The following is a 16,542-nucleotide window of genomic DNA, read 5'->3' as shown; positions in this document are numbered from 1 at the left end:
CAACTAATGAATTCACTGTAATCATTATAACTTGTCTGTCTCCGTTTCTATTCGCACATGTAGTCTCTGTATTCTCCTTCTCCTACACAATCCACTCAGACCGCGCCCAAATTTAAAAACGGCATTCCTGGACTGTGAAGCAGGACGTTGTGACTTCTTCTTCCTCCCTGTGTGTCCTTCTGTGGATGTTAACAGTCTCTCCTCTCTTTCTTTCTGTCTCTTTGTGCCCTCTTTTTGATTTATTTCTCTTCTGTGTGTTTTCCTTCCACATCGTTCTGAGCCGTTGCCCTCCTCCTGCCATTCTCCCCAACATCGATCTTCATTTTCTGTCTCGTCCTCCATTGCTGTCCTCTTAATCCAACCACACCCCCTCCCCCATTGGACTCCTTATTTCTGCTTGGGCTACTTTTGGGCTTGTTTGTTTGTTTGTTTGTGTGCTTGCCTACATCTTTGTGCCTCTCTCTCTCTCTCTCTCTCTCTCTCTCTCTCTCTCTCTGGTTTTCTATGTTGCTAGTTTTTATGGCCGCACCCTCATTATCCTCACATTTTCTACCTCAAATCGCAGCAGCCGAGCAGCAGCCAGACTCCAGAGCAGCAGCAGCAGCAGCCTCCTCAGCCACAGCAGGCCCATCCTGGAGGAGGTTACGCTTTGGAGCCACCGCAGCCCCAACAGCCACAGCTGCCATCGGCCACTGGGGCTTCAGACACCAAACCAGGTCCAGGTCTGCTCCCCTGCTTTCTTTACAAATGCATCCACAACCCCTCATAAGTATACTGGTCTAAACAATGCAGTTATTAAATCATATATTTATGTTCAAATTGTGAAAATGTGACATGAACATCAAGAACAGTTGGCCGGTTTTACTGCTGTGTCATTACTTCCTGTCTGGCAATGTAATCCCCAGTAACCCTCCGCCCCTTGTTGCTCAAACGAGGATTTCCAGACAATCTTACGTATTGTTCTCTATTTCCAGAGAACTGACCGCTTTCGCTTTCATTTCCCTCAAAACACTGTGTGTCAGAGAGTTTTGTCATGAACTTATCCTGAAATCATCTGGAACATTTTAGCCAGCATCCGTTTTGAAACCAAGCTTTTCACACGTGTTATTTATTTAAAGAAATTTAAATATGATGATGTATTTCCCTTTTTGATTAAAATGTGTGTTCATCGGGAACTTTTCTTCTTCTTCTTCCAGACGATACGCCAAAACTGGAGCCAGTCGTCCAGAAGTCTTCCTCGCCTGGGCCGGTGCAGCCTGAGGCCCCCGTAGAGAGACTGGAGGCCAAAGCTCCTGTGACTGAGCCCTCTTCTGCTGCTGAACCAGAGCTTCCCTTCCCCGCTTCGGTGGCCGCCCCCGTCACGCTCCCTCTATCAGTGGCCAACAACAGTGAACGTCCCTTAGCCCTGGAGTCCGCTGCTTCAGCCTCTTCTCCCTCCTCCTCCTCCTCCTCCTCCTCAGTCGGGGAGCACAAGCCTGCTTCATCCCCGCCTCAGACTCTCAACACGGACAAGCCTCTCTCAGACGCCCCGCGGACTCCGGCTGCCTCGCCGGCGCCCAAGGCGCTGAACGGCCTCGCAGACTCTGGGACTGAGCTGGACACCCTGGCTCACGAGCCTTCTCTTCTGTCTTTGGCTGCACCCCAGACCTCCGCTCCCACTTACAGAGAGGCCTCCTCCTCCGAAACGCTGCCCTCCGACGTGAGGCTAGAGTCTCCCGTCGCTGCTGCTGCTGCTGCTGCTGTGCTCGCCCCTACGGCACCCGTGGCCGTGGTGCCAGTCACCCTGACCTCAAGCCCCGCCCCGGCTCTGCCAGTCACCCCGCTCCCCATCGGCCTTCCGCCTCTGGTGCAGGCCACGACAGAGGCCGACGAGCCAAGCAAGCCGCTAGACACTAAAGCCCTCGTCCCCAGAGCGGGGACGGAGGCGCACGGAGGCATTACTGACAGCAAGACGGAGTCCCAGCACCAAACACTCGCCATGAGGAGTCCCACTACAGGTACGCCTATGATGCATTTCAGCTACTGTCACATTTAACGTAACCTCGATCATTTGTTTCTGTATGCAACGTGTGTTAACCTGCAGCAAAAGAGGACTGAGTGGGCTATTTGACAGTCCAGCTAGAATGAGCTGGCTGGTTTTACAAAAAGCACACATTCCAGATGATCTTACATCATACGCACAGTTGACTCCTGGCTAACTACCTGCGTGGTCAGTTTGGGTTAGTTCCCACGCTTTCAGGGAGAAATAAACCCTGGAGATTATGAAACACATTTGTAAGATTCTTGCAAGAGTGATTGAACAACGCTGGGGTCATGTTCATGTCCCAGTAAGTAGTTAAGTAGCTCAGAGTCTCCGTATGACGCTGCGTCTACTTGCTGTCTGTAGAACAGAACTGCATGCCTGTCACTTTAATTAACTGCGGGGATGCATCCGTGTCGAAAGCAGGTTAAACTTCATTACAGGCCTTGATCTCCTCCACCTGTGAATAATTGCTGATTCACCAAACAATTTTTAGCTGAAGAAAAGAGGAACAGGAACATATAATCCAATAAGTTCTAGCACTGGACTTGTAAATGGAAGGAACCAGGGGTCTGAGCTGAGTCCTGGAAATCTCTTTAAAATTTAATGAGTCGTGGTTGTGGGAAACGTTTCCCTTTGTCTTGTTATAATAATTTGTTTGTTTGTTTTAGTTTGGTCAGAGATGAGGCTTCTGGCGTTCATCATATTGACTCATCTACTACTCATCTTGGTTTTTAATGTTTTTATTTAAATCTATTCACCTGGACAGTTTGTTGTCCAGGTGAATAGATTTAAATAAAAACATTAAACTGGACAGTTTGTTGTTTTACCCAGATTTAAATGTGGACTTGAGAGACAAAACTGTTTTCCTTGTCTAAACAAAAATGTCACCTTTTAAATCCATTGTGGTTTGTGTTTGTTGGTGACCGGGCTGCGTCTTCCTGCTTTTGTGTTTCCCTGCAGTAAATCAGACTGCTTCTGCTATACCAAAGACCTGGAGGAAACCAAATGAAGGGATCTCTGCTGGAGACGCACCTCAAAAGGAGGAGGAGGTAAGAAAACATGAGCAATGATGCGTAAACAAGTATTCCAAGGTGTTTTTACACAGAGACCCCGCCGTAATCAGGGGAAGAAGACGCCTCCATATGCTGCGATCTCACCATTTATACTGAACTTTGCAGCATAAGACGTCCCTTTCTGTTCCGGCGTTCTCCGTTCACACTGTGGTCGTCTCACCTCGTTTTTTTATTTTCTACACTAGTGATGTTGTGGAAAAAAGGAGTGATACCCTGCAATGAAACGGCAGCGTAAAAGCAGCTATAGATGATTTAAACGATTCCAAGTACAGATCATTCAAATGTTCTGGGCTGTAGCGACTCATTTGAGACGTTGAAGCTTTATTTTGAATGTTGACGTTGGAATGTCGCCAACAATTTGGCCAACGTGATGCCAAAATACACAGCAGGGTTTTCCCCACCGTTTAAAGAGTTGGAAGTTTTGTTAACGGAGCCATAGAGTCTAAATATATAAAATAAATGTTCTTAAGAATTAAATGTCCATTGCTGGGTCTTATTCGTCAAATAAAAATGACAATAATATTAGTTTGAATGTCCATTCAATCTGTTTGGTCGTCCCCTGGTTACAAACAAACACATCCTGCCTCCTTAATAATTTAAAAGGCTGCAACACTAATTTTTTTGGGGGGGGGTTTTGGGTGTGATAATTCTGCCGCGGCGACAAGCCCAGAACCGAACAATAAAAGAGAGGAAACGAGAGTGGGAGAGAGCTGGTTTTACATACAGTGGGCTGGGTGAGCAGTGAACATGATGGATATCCCCCCAGTAATTTACGTCTGCTTCCCCCCAACACACATGTGGAAACATTTCCCACTTGAACTATTGACCACCGTGTGCTGTACTCTCCTCTCTCACCTTCTCTGCCCTGATCCTTAACCTACGTTGCAGGCATTTTTAAAAGTTAAGCATTGCTTCAGTTCCTTGATTACAAATTCAGCATCCGCCCATTTGAAGCTGCTGTTTATTTTTTGAAGCAAAATAAAGTATTGAGTCTTGAGACTGTAGTTGGTACCTGACCTAATCTGCCCTCTCTGCATTTCACAGTCTTCCATTCAGTTCCTTCACCTTCCACTCCTGCATCTCCTCCCTTTCCTTGCGTCCATCCACTTCTCCCGCCTCACAGCTCTGCACCTGATTCATTATAGATGGTGTTATGTGGAGATATTGTGATGCTACCAGTTTTTAAATATGATGAGAGCTACGCCACGGCAACCGAGAAAATTCCAAATATGAGGATGTTCCAGACGAGGATCCGTTTTACAGTGTTTTGGCTAAACTGAGCTGACCCTCCTGGCGTCAGAAGCTCAGGCCCAATGCATCCTGGTACATGTAGGCACTGCCGGCACAGCTCCGTGGGCAGGAGAAATCATCTCTCTCTGTCCATATAATTATTTACCATTAACACTGATTGGATCCACATAAAAGGTGTCAAATCCCCCTGTTTAAGCTATTGGGAATATATTAAATTATAATGCTTTCTGACGAATCCTGGACGTCTTCCACACAGGATGAGCCCAGGCCTGTAGACCAGCCTGCAGGAGACGAGGCCCTGCAGTCGGCTCCTGTGAGTGGGCCCCTACCGTCGGCCCTCACCACCTCCTCCTCCTCCTCCTCCACTGCTCCCGCTCCAGCCAGCAGCCCGGAGGTCGACGGAAAGCCCGGCGACGTCCCAGAGGAGAACGGCGAGGCCGACATGGAGCCCATGAGGAACGGGGCGGGTCACACTTCGGAGACCGAGAGCAGCGACAGCGGAGCCACCCCCGGGGAAAAGGAGAACTCCACAGGGGCCCCACAGGACATCGAAGGTGAGAAGGGCCCCAGTGGCTTAAATCTGAACACTTTTATTTAAAAATACAGCATCTTTATCCATAGATTTGTGTTCAAATGTTGAGCTCAACTGCCTTTCTTGTGTGTTTTTATATATTTGAACATTTTCTCCCAACCCCCTTTTTGGTGGTCCAGACCTGGCCGAGTCTAGCGGGAAGCGTCAGTATGACCGGGACTTCCTGTTGGGCTTCCAGTTCATGCCGGCCTGCGTACAGAAGCCCGAGGGTCTCCCGCCCATCAGTGACGTGGTGCTGGACAAGGTAAGTACTCACAACCCTTTTGTCTTAAAACGTTTGTTTTAAAGGTTGTTAGTGCAGTTGATCCTCGGTGATTCTAAAAACATCAGCCTCGTCAGGTTATGCCACATAAGAAAAACATCACGGAACAAAACAGGAGTGCATTCCTGGAGCTTCTTCTTTGTTTTGTTTTTTTGCATAAGGAGGAATTTAGACAGCAACAACAACAAAAATGTATCTGAGCACATAAGATGGACGACATCTTAACATTAAAACTTAAATATCAGGGACTGACACTGACTCTCAAACCCACCACTTTTATAACTCTTAACAATCTCTTTGTATCTTTGTTGCCCATACTTCCCACACTATATTAATATTCTATATTATAGTCACTTTTTGTTTATTATTGGCATCTTATTAACAAGACAAATTCCTCGTTGGTGTAAAATTCTTCTTGGTAATAAATGTGTTTCTGATTCTGAAACATCGTCGCTAATGTAAAGACAAATTAAGACAAAAATGTAGCTAAATTAAATTAACAGGAGCATCTGCATGACGTTGTCGGTTAATTTTCAGTCATTTGTAAACAAACTTTCAGCTCTTCAGATGTAAAGATTTGCTGCTTTTCTTCTTTGTTCTGTTTAATTTAAAATTCAACGTCATTGAGTTTTTCGACCGTCAGTCGGACAGAAGAGCAATTTGAAAATCTCCCCGGCTCTGAGAAGTTATTCATAATTTTCGTAGCTCTTAAAGACTAAGCGATTGAGCTATTAAATAAAATATGTTAATCAATAATGAAAGCAGCCATTAGTGGAAGCCCTAGTTTTGAATAAACTTCACCAAATGGGCTTCTTCATCGTTAGCTCAGAGCAACAGGCGGCGTTCCTCCGGTCCACTCATACGTACGGGTGGAGCATATGGCCTCGCCGAGAATGCTGTTCTGATTAAAATCACATTGCTATTATGTCACACTTGGCAGTGTTTAAGAGTACATGCCCCCCCCCCACCACCACCTCTCCAAAAAAGAAAAAAAAGAAAAGATGTGCAATAATCCCAAAGACTCACTTTTACTCCGAGAAAAGTCAAATCTCACTGAAGAGAAAAGAGTCGGGAGGAAGACGAGGAGCTGAGAGACAAAGAGCTGGATCTGTTCTTCTGTCCTCCCCCACAACTCTCTCTCCCCCCCCCCCCTCCCCCTCCATCTCTCTCTCCCCCCCCACCTCTCTCCCCCTCTCTCTCTCTCTCTCTCTCTCTCTCTCTCTCTCTCTCTCCCCCCCCTCTCTCCCCCTCTCTCTCTCTCCCCCTCTCTCTCACTTTCTCTCTCTCTCCCCCCCCTCTCTCTCTCCCCCTCTCTCTCACTTTCTCTCTCTCCCCCCCTCTCTCTCTCCCCCTCTCTCTCACTTTCTCTCTCTCCCTCTCCCTCTCTCTCTCCCCCCCCTCCTTCTCCCTCTCTCTCTTCCCCCCCTCTCCCTCTCTCTCTCCCCCTCCTTCTCCCTCTCTCTCTCCCCCTCCCCCCTCCTTCTCCCTCTCTCTCTCCCCCTCCCCCCTCCTTCTCCCTCTCTCTCTCCTTCTCCCTCTCTCTCTCCCCCTCCCCCCTCCTGCTCCCTCTCTCTTCCTTCCTCCCTCTCTCCCTCCCTCTCTCTCTTCCTCCCTCTCTCTCTCTCTCTCTATCCTCCCTCTCTCTCTTCTCTCCCTCTCTCTCTCCCCCCCCTCTCTCTCTCTATCCTCCCTCCCCCCCCCTCTGTCTCTGTCTCTCTCTCTCTGAATGGCTTCACTGATTCTGCCGAACATTATTTATCACCATCACATTGAAAACACATAAACTTAAAATCTGTTATTGCTGTCTGACTGTCATTTACAACGGGTCACCTTAAGGGACCACTGGGTTAGAAATGCACACACACACATATACACACACACACGCACACACACACACACACGCACACATACACACACACACACACACACACACACACACACACACACACACACACACACACACACACACACACACAGCCAGGCACTCTTTTTTTCTTTTTTTTTACCCTGTTGCCACTATTACGAGGTGATCACTGCTCCCCCTGCTGTTTAGCTCATCGTGTGTGTGTTTGTGCATTGATGTATTGTGTGTATGTGTGTGTGTGTGTGTGTGTGTGTGTGCATTGATGTATTGTGTGTGTGTGTGTGTGTGTGTGTGTGTGTTTTGCAGATTCACCAAAACAAGTTGCCGTCTCGGGTGGTGGATTCCAGGGTGATATCCAGAGGACCTGACTTCACACCTGCCTTTGCAGATTTTGGCAGGCAGATGACGAGCGGACGAGGCCCTGCAGTGAGTCGCACGTGCACACATGTGCACACACGTACACACACACACACGTGCACACGCACACGCACACACACGTGCACACGCTCTCCTCCGATTCCTACTTTCCGCTTCAACACACATGAGTGTTCATGTTTGGTAGACAGCTTGCTGGTTTTAAGTGTGGGAGGAATGAAATGGATACCACACATCTTTCATGTTTTTTCTACTAGTGATGAATTCTGGGATACAAATTTAGGTCCTCGGTTCCAGTTGGTTTTAGCCGAGGTCCATGAATGTTCAGCGGCTGAGTCCACACAGAAACAAACCGCTCCAAGAATCATTAAATCATCATGAGAAATCAAGATTTAGTTTGATCAGAACAAACTCACTCAAGTTGCTGCAACACATTAGAGTGTATCTGTTCTTCTAGACCAGAGGTCAGAGGTCATAAAGGGCAACGTTGACTTAGAGTGACAAAGTACTTTGTAATGTACCATGATAAGCCATTCAAATAATACTTGGTTGTTTTTTTATAGTCAGATTTTTTTATTAGGGACACAAAATGCAAATCACAGTAGGAATTTCAATGTTACCTTATTGTTTTTAAACAATGTGTGAACATTGTCTCTGCATTAAAAGGAAATAGAAGCTAATTACATAAAACATGTTTCCAAAATAAGATGCGGACACAGTCGGGTTACGATTTCACAACAGGACGATTTATATTTGCTAATTAGAGGTTGTATTCATGTTAATGTGTATTTTTAGACATATTTACATTGTCTGCTCTTTAAATATGTCTGTTAGCTTTGTTTTTGTGGTTGTATTTTGTAGTTTTTCATGACCGGTGCACACAATCTGTCGTCATAGCAACGAGAACCGTTGACGTTGTTCGTGTTCTTTCGTTGCAGTCGCAGATCATGAACCTCGGCGCCCGGCGGCCTCCGCCCCGGAAGATCATCATGAACGTGTTGGTCAACGATGAAGTTCAGCTGAAAAAGTCTGAGAACGCGTGGAAACCTGGCATGAAGAGGCCGGAGGCCAAAGTGGACGATCCCACGACGCAAAACACGCAGGTCGGCACAAATATACACAAAAACGCACAGAAACGATGAGGTTTACAGACACCGGCACCAGACCTGTTTTTTATTATTATTCATTTATCATAAAATCTACTCAAGTGTGAGCTTTCAATTATTGAAAATTGTCACGGAACCAATTATTTGTTCCAACTCTGTAAAAATTGGATAACAAAATCAGTTTATTTATAGCAAGCGCTAGAAATTTAAATTCTACAAGATAATCTTCAAATTGAAATGATGACATCATCCCCCCTCAGGAGCTCTTCAAGAAGGTACGCAGCATCCTGAACAAGCTGACGCCTCAGAAGTTCAACCAGCTGATGAAGCAGGTGACGGACCTGACCATCGACACCGAGGAGAGGCTCAAAGGGGTCATCGACCTGGTCTTCGAGAAGGCCATCGACGAGCCCAGCTTCTCCGTGGCCTACGGGAACATGTGCCGCTGCCTCGCCACGGTACGCAGGTCACATCATCGGCTGAGATTCCTCTACAGCCCAGGGAACACGAGCACAACAATAAGTCAACTTTTCAGCAACAAAAATCCACTACTCCGTTTACTCTACTTGCTTGTCAACAACTCTGACTTCCCCACAAGCGAATCGATGGGATGTCGGTGCAATAAAACAAAGTTCATCGGAAATCAGAATATAACGATAAAAAAGTCCTGCAGTCAAGAGCATAAATACATAAACATGGGGGAAAGGACACTATATAATATACACATATGTATCCATATATACAGACTGTTTTATAATGTGATGACACTGAAATCATCAAGGGAGGTGGAATAAGGGTCTTCTTCTTCTTTTCCTTCCTTCCTTCCTTCCTTCTTCTTCTTCTTGTTCTTCTCCTCCTCCTCATTCCTTCCTTCTTTTCCTTCCTCCTCCCTTCCTTCCTTCCTTCCTTCCTTCCTTCCTCCCTTCTTCTTCTTTTCCTTCCTTCTTTTCCTTCCTTCTCTTCTTGTTTTCCTCCTCATTCCTTCCTTCTTTTCCTTCCTTCTTCTTTTCTTCCTTCCTTCCTTCTTTGAAATGGGTCAATATTCATTAACATGCATTTCTGCAATAAGGAACTCTGTTTGCAAAAGTGGGTGAAACATTATATTTTTGTTTCTTTATAAAACTGAGAGTGTTCCGTTTGTAACCCTAAACGTTGGACACTGGAGTCACTGTTCCAACATCTTCATGAAGGTTTACTTTTGTTCCTTTGCCATATATTCACTGTCTACCGTTCCTGTGCAGCTGAAGGTTCCCATGACGGACAAACCCAACACCACGGTGAACTTCCGCAAGCTGCTGCTGAACCGCTGCCAGAAGGAGTTTGAGAAAGACAAAGTGGACGACGTGGTGTTCGAGAGGAAGCAGAAAGAGCTGGACTCTGCTGCATCGGTACGTCTTCTCTGAATAAATTCAAATCTCTTTATTCGTCCCTGAGGGCCAATTTAAAGTACTCAAGTCTGACGCCAGAATATAGGCTGCAGCAAAATAAGTTTTAGTACGGCGAAGAGGTGTTTGTATGCGTCCGTTAGTTTATTTTTCCCACCCATCCCCCCTCAGACGACGGAGCGCGAGCGGCTGCAGGCGGAGTTGGAGGAGGCCAAGGACAAGGCCAGGCGGCGCTCCATCGGCAACATCCGATTCATCGGCGAGCTGTTCAAGCTCAAGATGCTGACGGAGGCCATCATGCACGACTGCGTGGTCAAGCTGCTGAAGAACCACGACGAGGAGTCTCTGGAGTGCCTGTGCAGGCTGCTCACCACCATCGGCAAGGACCTGGACTTTGAGAAGGCCAAGGTGAGGCGGCGAGGAGGTTTTATTCAGAGTCATGAATGCTAATTCATCGTGTTGTGGCCTTCTTGGCTTTCCTGCGGGGAGATTTGTGAGAAGATTCAGGGTTGGTAGGGGTGCTGGAAATCCTTGAAAACACTTGAATTTTAGTGTGGTGTTTTCCGAGGTTTGAAAAGTGCTTGGATTTAGAATAAAGTGCTTGAAAGTGCTTGAAACCTATATTCTATGCAATGACATCTATGATAGAACAGAGAAAAGAAGATCTCCATATCTGAGGGACTGAAAACAGTATTTTCTGACATTTCTTTATGAAAAATGACTTTTGATGATGAACAGATGATGAAAATAGTTGGTGATTATATTTCTGTGGATCTGTTAGTGGAATTAGTTTTCCTTTCATTTGTGGTCCTTCTGTAAAAAGCTGTCTCCAAACATCATGTTGGTTGTTTAGAGGACAATAACATCTCATTTAATGTGATGAACAAGTGACATAATAAGTAGACTGAATACTGACCATTGGATTGGTACAAATATGGAGTTTACCACAGCTGGAAGGGGCTGGAAAAGCATGGAAATGCACCTTGAAATGTCTGAAAAGTTGAATTTGACTTTGGAAAAGGTGTAGAAACCATGAAGATTGATGCCACTCAGATGTTTGAATGTTTAATATGAAGCTACAGCCAGTTTGGACTTTTACCTTATTTCCACGCCTGTCCTCTGGAAGGACTCACCCAGACTTTTCAATAATAACACCCAACTTCACAAAAACATGCAAAAATGTATTGTATCCCTGAAGGAAATGAACTATGGTGGAAAGAAAATAGTTCCTACATCTCTACTGAGACGACTAATATCTCCAAAACTAAGCAGCAAAACAAACTAGATTGATTTGCATAGATATTATGTTATTCTATATAAATAGAATAACGGTGAAAGAGGATGAATGTGTATTTTTGATTGCGGGTTGAAAGTGAAAATCGAATTAAATATTTAAACCGTGTATTAATGGAGAAAATGTATGTATGGTCCAAGCTCTGGTTTCTAGAGAGGCCTAAAGCAGAGTAACGGTGTGATCCCACACACCGACCGGCCGATGTTGGGTTGGAGAGGCGGTTTGTGTAGGTTTGTGAGGAAACAACTCGGCTTTGTTCCGTCTGACTGACTGCTGTTGACATCAGCGACTCCCAGCTGGACGCAGCCAGAGTCCTCAGATGCTCGGAGAGACACAGTAGACCTGGAGGCCTCTCTCTCTCTCTCTCTCTCTCTCTCTCTCTCTCTCTCTCTCTCTGTGCCATGATGTGTGGTTTGATCCTCATCATCCACCAGTCACCCTGCAGAAGCCTCCCACTCTCTGAACACAGCAATTTCATTCTGCTTTCTTTCACTTTCTGTTTGCAACTGAGGGGAAAAAAACGGTTAAATCCCACCGACTGTGGTCGTAAATCCTCCCGTCCTTCAGATGAGTTGTATCATGTTTAATGTGGTAATATTCTGTTTTAATGTCGGGCCATTACGTTTGAGTCGGGGTCTGTACTTTCTGGGCTATTCTGCAGTTTTATTGCGGCCGTCAGACAAATTGTTCCAATTTAATGCTGGGCAGTTCGGGGGCGGCCCTCTGCTTCGGATGAATCCGTCTGTGAAATAATGTGGAAAATCCTTGAACAGCTGCTGTCCAGTAGAAGGAATAGAGGAAAAGAGAACGTAACCTTCATGTCTCTCTTTCCCTCCTCAGCCTCGGATGGATCAGTATTTCAATCAGATGGAGAAAATCGTCAAGGAGAGGAAGACGTCATCTCGGATACGCTTTATGTTGCAAGACATCATTGACCTCCGATTGGTGAGTGTGTGTGAGTGTGTGTTGTTTGGTCCTGATTCATGCTCAGGTCAGCTCTGGTTCACCATGAATCAGACCTTCTGGTCATATTCCTTTAAATCACGTCTACTTCCGTTCTTCTGATTTTATTTGAACACATTTCCGGGAAGGAAAAAACACACTGTTGTGCTGCTGATAACTGATAATAAAGTTAAGCAATTAAGAGATGTTGGACATCAGATAGCTCTGCAGTAAAATAATACAACTGTCCAATGATATTAAGATAAGGCGGCGGGGAGATTAACAATTCACTGCAATGTCTGTGAAAACAAATGCGTACTGTGTATTTATTAACAGATTAAAATAAGGAATTCATTTTCAAAAAAAGGTTCATAACAAATGATTGATTGGAATGAAAACTGGTAACTTTGTTAGTAAATGTCGGTTACGATCATCGACTGACTCCTTAGTCTTTGAATTCAGAATATTCATCTTCCCTTGAATTTATATATATATAAATGCTATGATTAAACCCACCGATACCATTATTGTAATGTAAGGAAATGATCCGGGCTGTCATTTGAAGCGACTCAGATCTTGACACTTGCTCTACTTTCAGCACAACTGGGTGTCCAGGAGAGCCGACCAGGGCCCGAAAACCATCGAGCAGATCCACAAGGAGGCAAAGATTGAAGAGCAAGAGGAGCAGAGAAAAGTGCACCAGCAACTGCTCTCCAAGGACAGCAAGAGGCGGCCAGGTCAGGCCCGCTGCCTAAATCCTCTTTACGGCTTAGAGCCACATCGGCACAGCTACACTTACTCAGGAAGCCTGCAGGCATACAGAGAGACTTCCTGTCCCTAGACAGGAAGTCCCCCCCCCACTCCCTCCCATCTGTTCAGCATGTATAGAACAAACAGTCAAAAACGTCACTTTGTCTGCTTTTACTCAGATTTAATTGATTTTGTTTCTTGGAAATCTTAGACCAGAGAGACCAGAGGGATCAGCGAGACCAGCGAGAACAGCGAGAACAGCGAGCACCAAGAGAGGAGACCTGGAACACTGTGCCCATGACGAAGAGCAGCAGGACCATCGACCCCACCAAGATCCCAAAGATCTCCAAGGTGAGCTTCTTTTTTTACTCCAGCAAGCACCAAAGTCTGTGCATCCTCGATTCCTTTCCTCGCCTCCTCCCCTCCGATCTCAGCCTCTCCCAGTAAGGATGCAAGTGGAGGAGGCCAGGTTAGTTAGACATCCGTGCCTCAGAGCCGACGTTTTAAAGCGACGTTGATTAAATCCGATCTCCGTCAGATCCGCAGAGTCGATGACGACTTGTGTGTTTTTCTTTTAATTATATTCACAAGAATGCGTCGTGTCTCTTTCATGCATCACGGACGCCGGAGAGATTTCTTCCTCACTCGGAGCTTCTCCAGCAAAATCTCCTCATTCGTCGAGATGCATTGTGGGAATTGTAGAAATCCTTCAAGATGGCGTGGACATCAGTGTCTGGGATTATAGGCAGGAGGAGGGAGGAGATGAGCGACAAAATGGAGAAATTAAAAACTCATATTCACTTTGATATATCAGAGAAGAACCTGCAGGTCAGTGATTAGAAACTTGTCGAGGATTTCAAGGTTTCATCTCCTGACGATCTCCACCTTATTTGGTTTTTGTGCTGAAATCAGGATGCATCCTGTAGCTGGATGAATCAAGAACTGCCCGTTCCTCGTCCATTGCAGCACTTTTAAAGCATTAGACAGGAGTAAATATAGAAACGGGGCAATGCCAATTATGACAGACCTTCTGTATATTTGAAAGTCTTAATTGCAGCATTTTGAATTTTCTGTGTCTGATATTCTGTGATGATTGTCTTTTTTCCCTCCATTGAATCTTGTAAATTGTATTTTCGATAAATGAAGTAGTTTGTCCTTCATGAAGTGTTTTTCCACGTCGTTCTTCCAGTCCAACATTTCCGGACATAGTCGATAACTTTTTAACAACGGCACCAGAGGAATCCTGTGGCTCATCATGTCTCCTCACTCACACACTGGCCCTGCCCTCTTCCCATCCACATTATTGTGGTTCATGTTCAGTAGTGGACAAATCCCCCCCTGTTGGAGCCACGAGGTACTACGTTTGATAGAAAGGGAAACGTGTGCCCCCTGCAGGAGGAATGTGTTGGTCACACTCACTGCAGTAATCCTTTTTTGACATTTCATGTAATGTGCTTAGTGATCTACGCTGCATTATGCCTCCTCGATCAATATCTTGTCTTATATATTTCAACCAGTGCATCCTTAAAACCCTTTATACAAACAAGTGTGTAGGATGGTGACATGAAGAAGGGTTGTAAATAAAAAGTCAGCGTGATTAGTGAGTAATCTGCACACATCAGGGAGGGCTTTGTCAGCAGATTGTTGCAGTTAGGTAACACAAGCGTATTAGTATCTACGCTGATTGATGTGTATTATTTATGGCAGCTCTCACAATCATGCACCTGCACGGTTTAGATTCTCTCGTCTCAAACGTCCTCATTTTTTAGCCGTCTTTGTGCTTGAAGCTTTGTTGTTGTTGTTTTTTTCAGCCTCAAATGGATGAGAAGATCCAGCTGGGCCCCCGGGCTCAGGTCACGTGGGGGAAGGGCAGCAGTGGAGGAGCCAAGGCCAGTGACTCGGGTAAGAAAAACACAAGTAGGAACCGATCCAAGCCAAATGTTGCATCAGCAGCACGGACCTGAAAAGATGGTGGAAATAAAGACATTTCACCTCGTGTGTCAGAGGCCTGATCAAAGTTGCAAAACACTAAAAGTGCCTCAGGGGTCGGAGCACAATCCTCCATCCCTCTGGCTGTCCGACTCTGACTAATTGACTAGTTGTTGACATCAGAACCCTCCTCTGTTGATTTACAGCTTAGCTTTGATCCTGAGGCTCACTCCAGATGTTTCTTCCTATTGGATCAGTGTTATATACGTCATCCACCTCATCCCTAATAATCCAAGATCATTCCCTTTTGTTTCTCTGGTCATTTTCCGTAACAGAACTATCACGGACAGCCGGCCTCAATCGTTACTCCGCGCTGCAGTCGACTCCTTCGCCTCAACCCGCCTCAGCTCCTCCTCAGAACCCAGACTTTGACTCCAGGAGAACTCTGGGAAGGTAAGGAACAGCAGCACTGTGCTTCCCGTCGTTCATCTCTTAACATACAGCAGCATCCTGATCTACGGTTTTCTTTTAATTCCCTCCCTGGCAGTCGTAGCAACGTGGGGCGAGAACGCAGCGAGAAGCCGCTGATCGCTGCCCCTCCGTCGCTGCGGCCCGGACCGTTCGCCAGGGGAGGCAGCTCGAAGGAGCTGCTGGAGAGTCCGGCCCCCGAGGAACCGCGGAGAGACCGGGAGCGAGAGGGGGCGGAGCCCCGCCGGCCGAGCGTCGCCGAGGACAAGACGGAGCCGGAGCGCAGCGGCGCCCGGGAACCTGGTGAGACACACGACCACTGAACTCATTGTCTTAATAGAAACTAGCGTCAACATGGTTTGTTTGGCATCCTGGATACATTTTTATCATGTTATTGTTGCATACACTATGAAATTACATATCATGTGGTCTTGTAACTCCAAAAATAAATATTTACTTTTGTGGAGCAACTAAAATGATGCAATACATTTTTTTTTATCATGTAAATAACTTGCATACTATATTAAATGATCATAATTGAAGATTTTAACCTTTTTGACAAACATTTCTAATGTCAACACCTTTTTAATGGCAATCCGAGAAACATGTTAATTATCACCTAATTTCTATGTATTTTATTTTTTGTGAAACACATGTAAATCAATACAGGAATGACAGATGAAATAAATAAAACCCTTATTAGCTGAATACATCTGACCACTCTTACCAACATAGTCTATCCTTTTACCTTGTCATTGTTTGTAAACTGTTCATGGGTCTATACCAGATTTCAGTCCATTGATTTAATATCAGCTTTGGCTATAAATGCTATTTGTTTTGTTTTCATTCAGTCTGCTCAGTCAATATTATAATCTTAGATTAGTCTAGATCACAAATTGTACCTTTTGAAAGCTAACTTTGCTTCTACTCTATGATTAGAGAAAGTCAGAGACGTGGATCTTCATCTCCCCGTTACCACAGCCTCTTACTCTATTTTAACATCCACAGTGAAACCTGAGCCGCTGGTCCAGATCCCGGACCGACCGGCTCCGTCTGAGGAGGAGACGGAGAGGAAGTCCAAGGCCATCATCGACGAGTTCCTGCAAATAAACGACTACAAGGTACTGAGATCCACTCTTAAGTTGTCATCGACTGCTTCTCCTCTTACAGATCAACTCGTGATCACATATTCTATATTTAAATGTCGAATACGCTTTGTGTGTTTCTT

General features: G+C 45.5%; 1 protein-coding gene across 1 annotated transcript in view; it reads left to right on the top strand.

Annotated features, from left to right (window-relative positions):
- The window catches only part of eif4g3a (eukaryotic translation initiation factor 4 gamma, 3a), a 44,417-nt gene that overhangs the window by 23,895 nt on the left and 3,980 nt on the right, over positions 1–16,542 (top strand). Inside the window, exons 12-28 of the mRNA XM_084033193.1 lie at positions 566–722; positions 1,197–1,997; positions 2,984–3,072; positions 4,604–4,901; positions 5,059–5,183; positions 7,372–7,491; positions 8,379–8,543; positions 8,807–9,004; positions 9,788–9,934; positions 10,103–10,339; positions 12,066–12,170; positions 12,766–12,904; positions 13,129–13,268; positions 14,729–14,819; positions 15,182–15,299; positions 15,394–15,617; positions 16,323–16,435. Of these exons, the coding sequence (XP_083889319.1) occupies positions 566–722; positions 1,197–1,997; positions 2,984–3,072; positions 4,604–4,901; positions 5,059–5,183; positions 7,372–7,491; positions 8,379–8,543; positions 8,807–9,004; positions 9,788–9,934; positions 10,103–10,339; positions 12,066–12,170; positions 12,766–12,904; positions 13,129–13,268; positions 14,729–14,819; positions 15,182–15,299; positions 15,394–15,617; positions 16,323–16,435 (3,267 nt within the window). The remainder of the gene's footprint in view (positions 1–565; positions 723–1,196; positions 1,998–2,983; positions 3,073–4,603; positions 4,902–5,058; positions 5,184–7,371; positions 7,492–8,378; positions 8,544–8,806; positions 9,005–9,787; positions 9,935–10,102; positions 10,340–12,065; positions 12,171–12,765; positions 12,905–13,128; positions 13,269–14,728; positions 14,820–15,181; positions 15,300–15,393; positions 15,618–16,322; positions 16,436–16,542) is intronic.

This window comes from Eutrigla gurnardus, assembly GCF_963514095.1.
Source record: "Eutrigla gurnardus genome assembly, chromosome: 2".
NCBI lineage: Eukaryota > Metazoa > Chordata > Actinopteri > Perciformes > Triglidae > Eutrigla > Eutrigla gurnardus.
The sequence above is the reverse complement of the archived record's forward strand: the minus strand, read 5'-3'. Positions and strand labels throughout refer to the sequence as shown.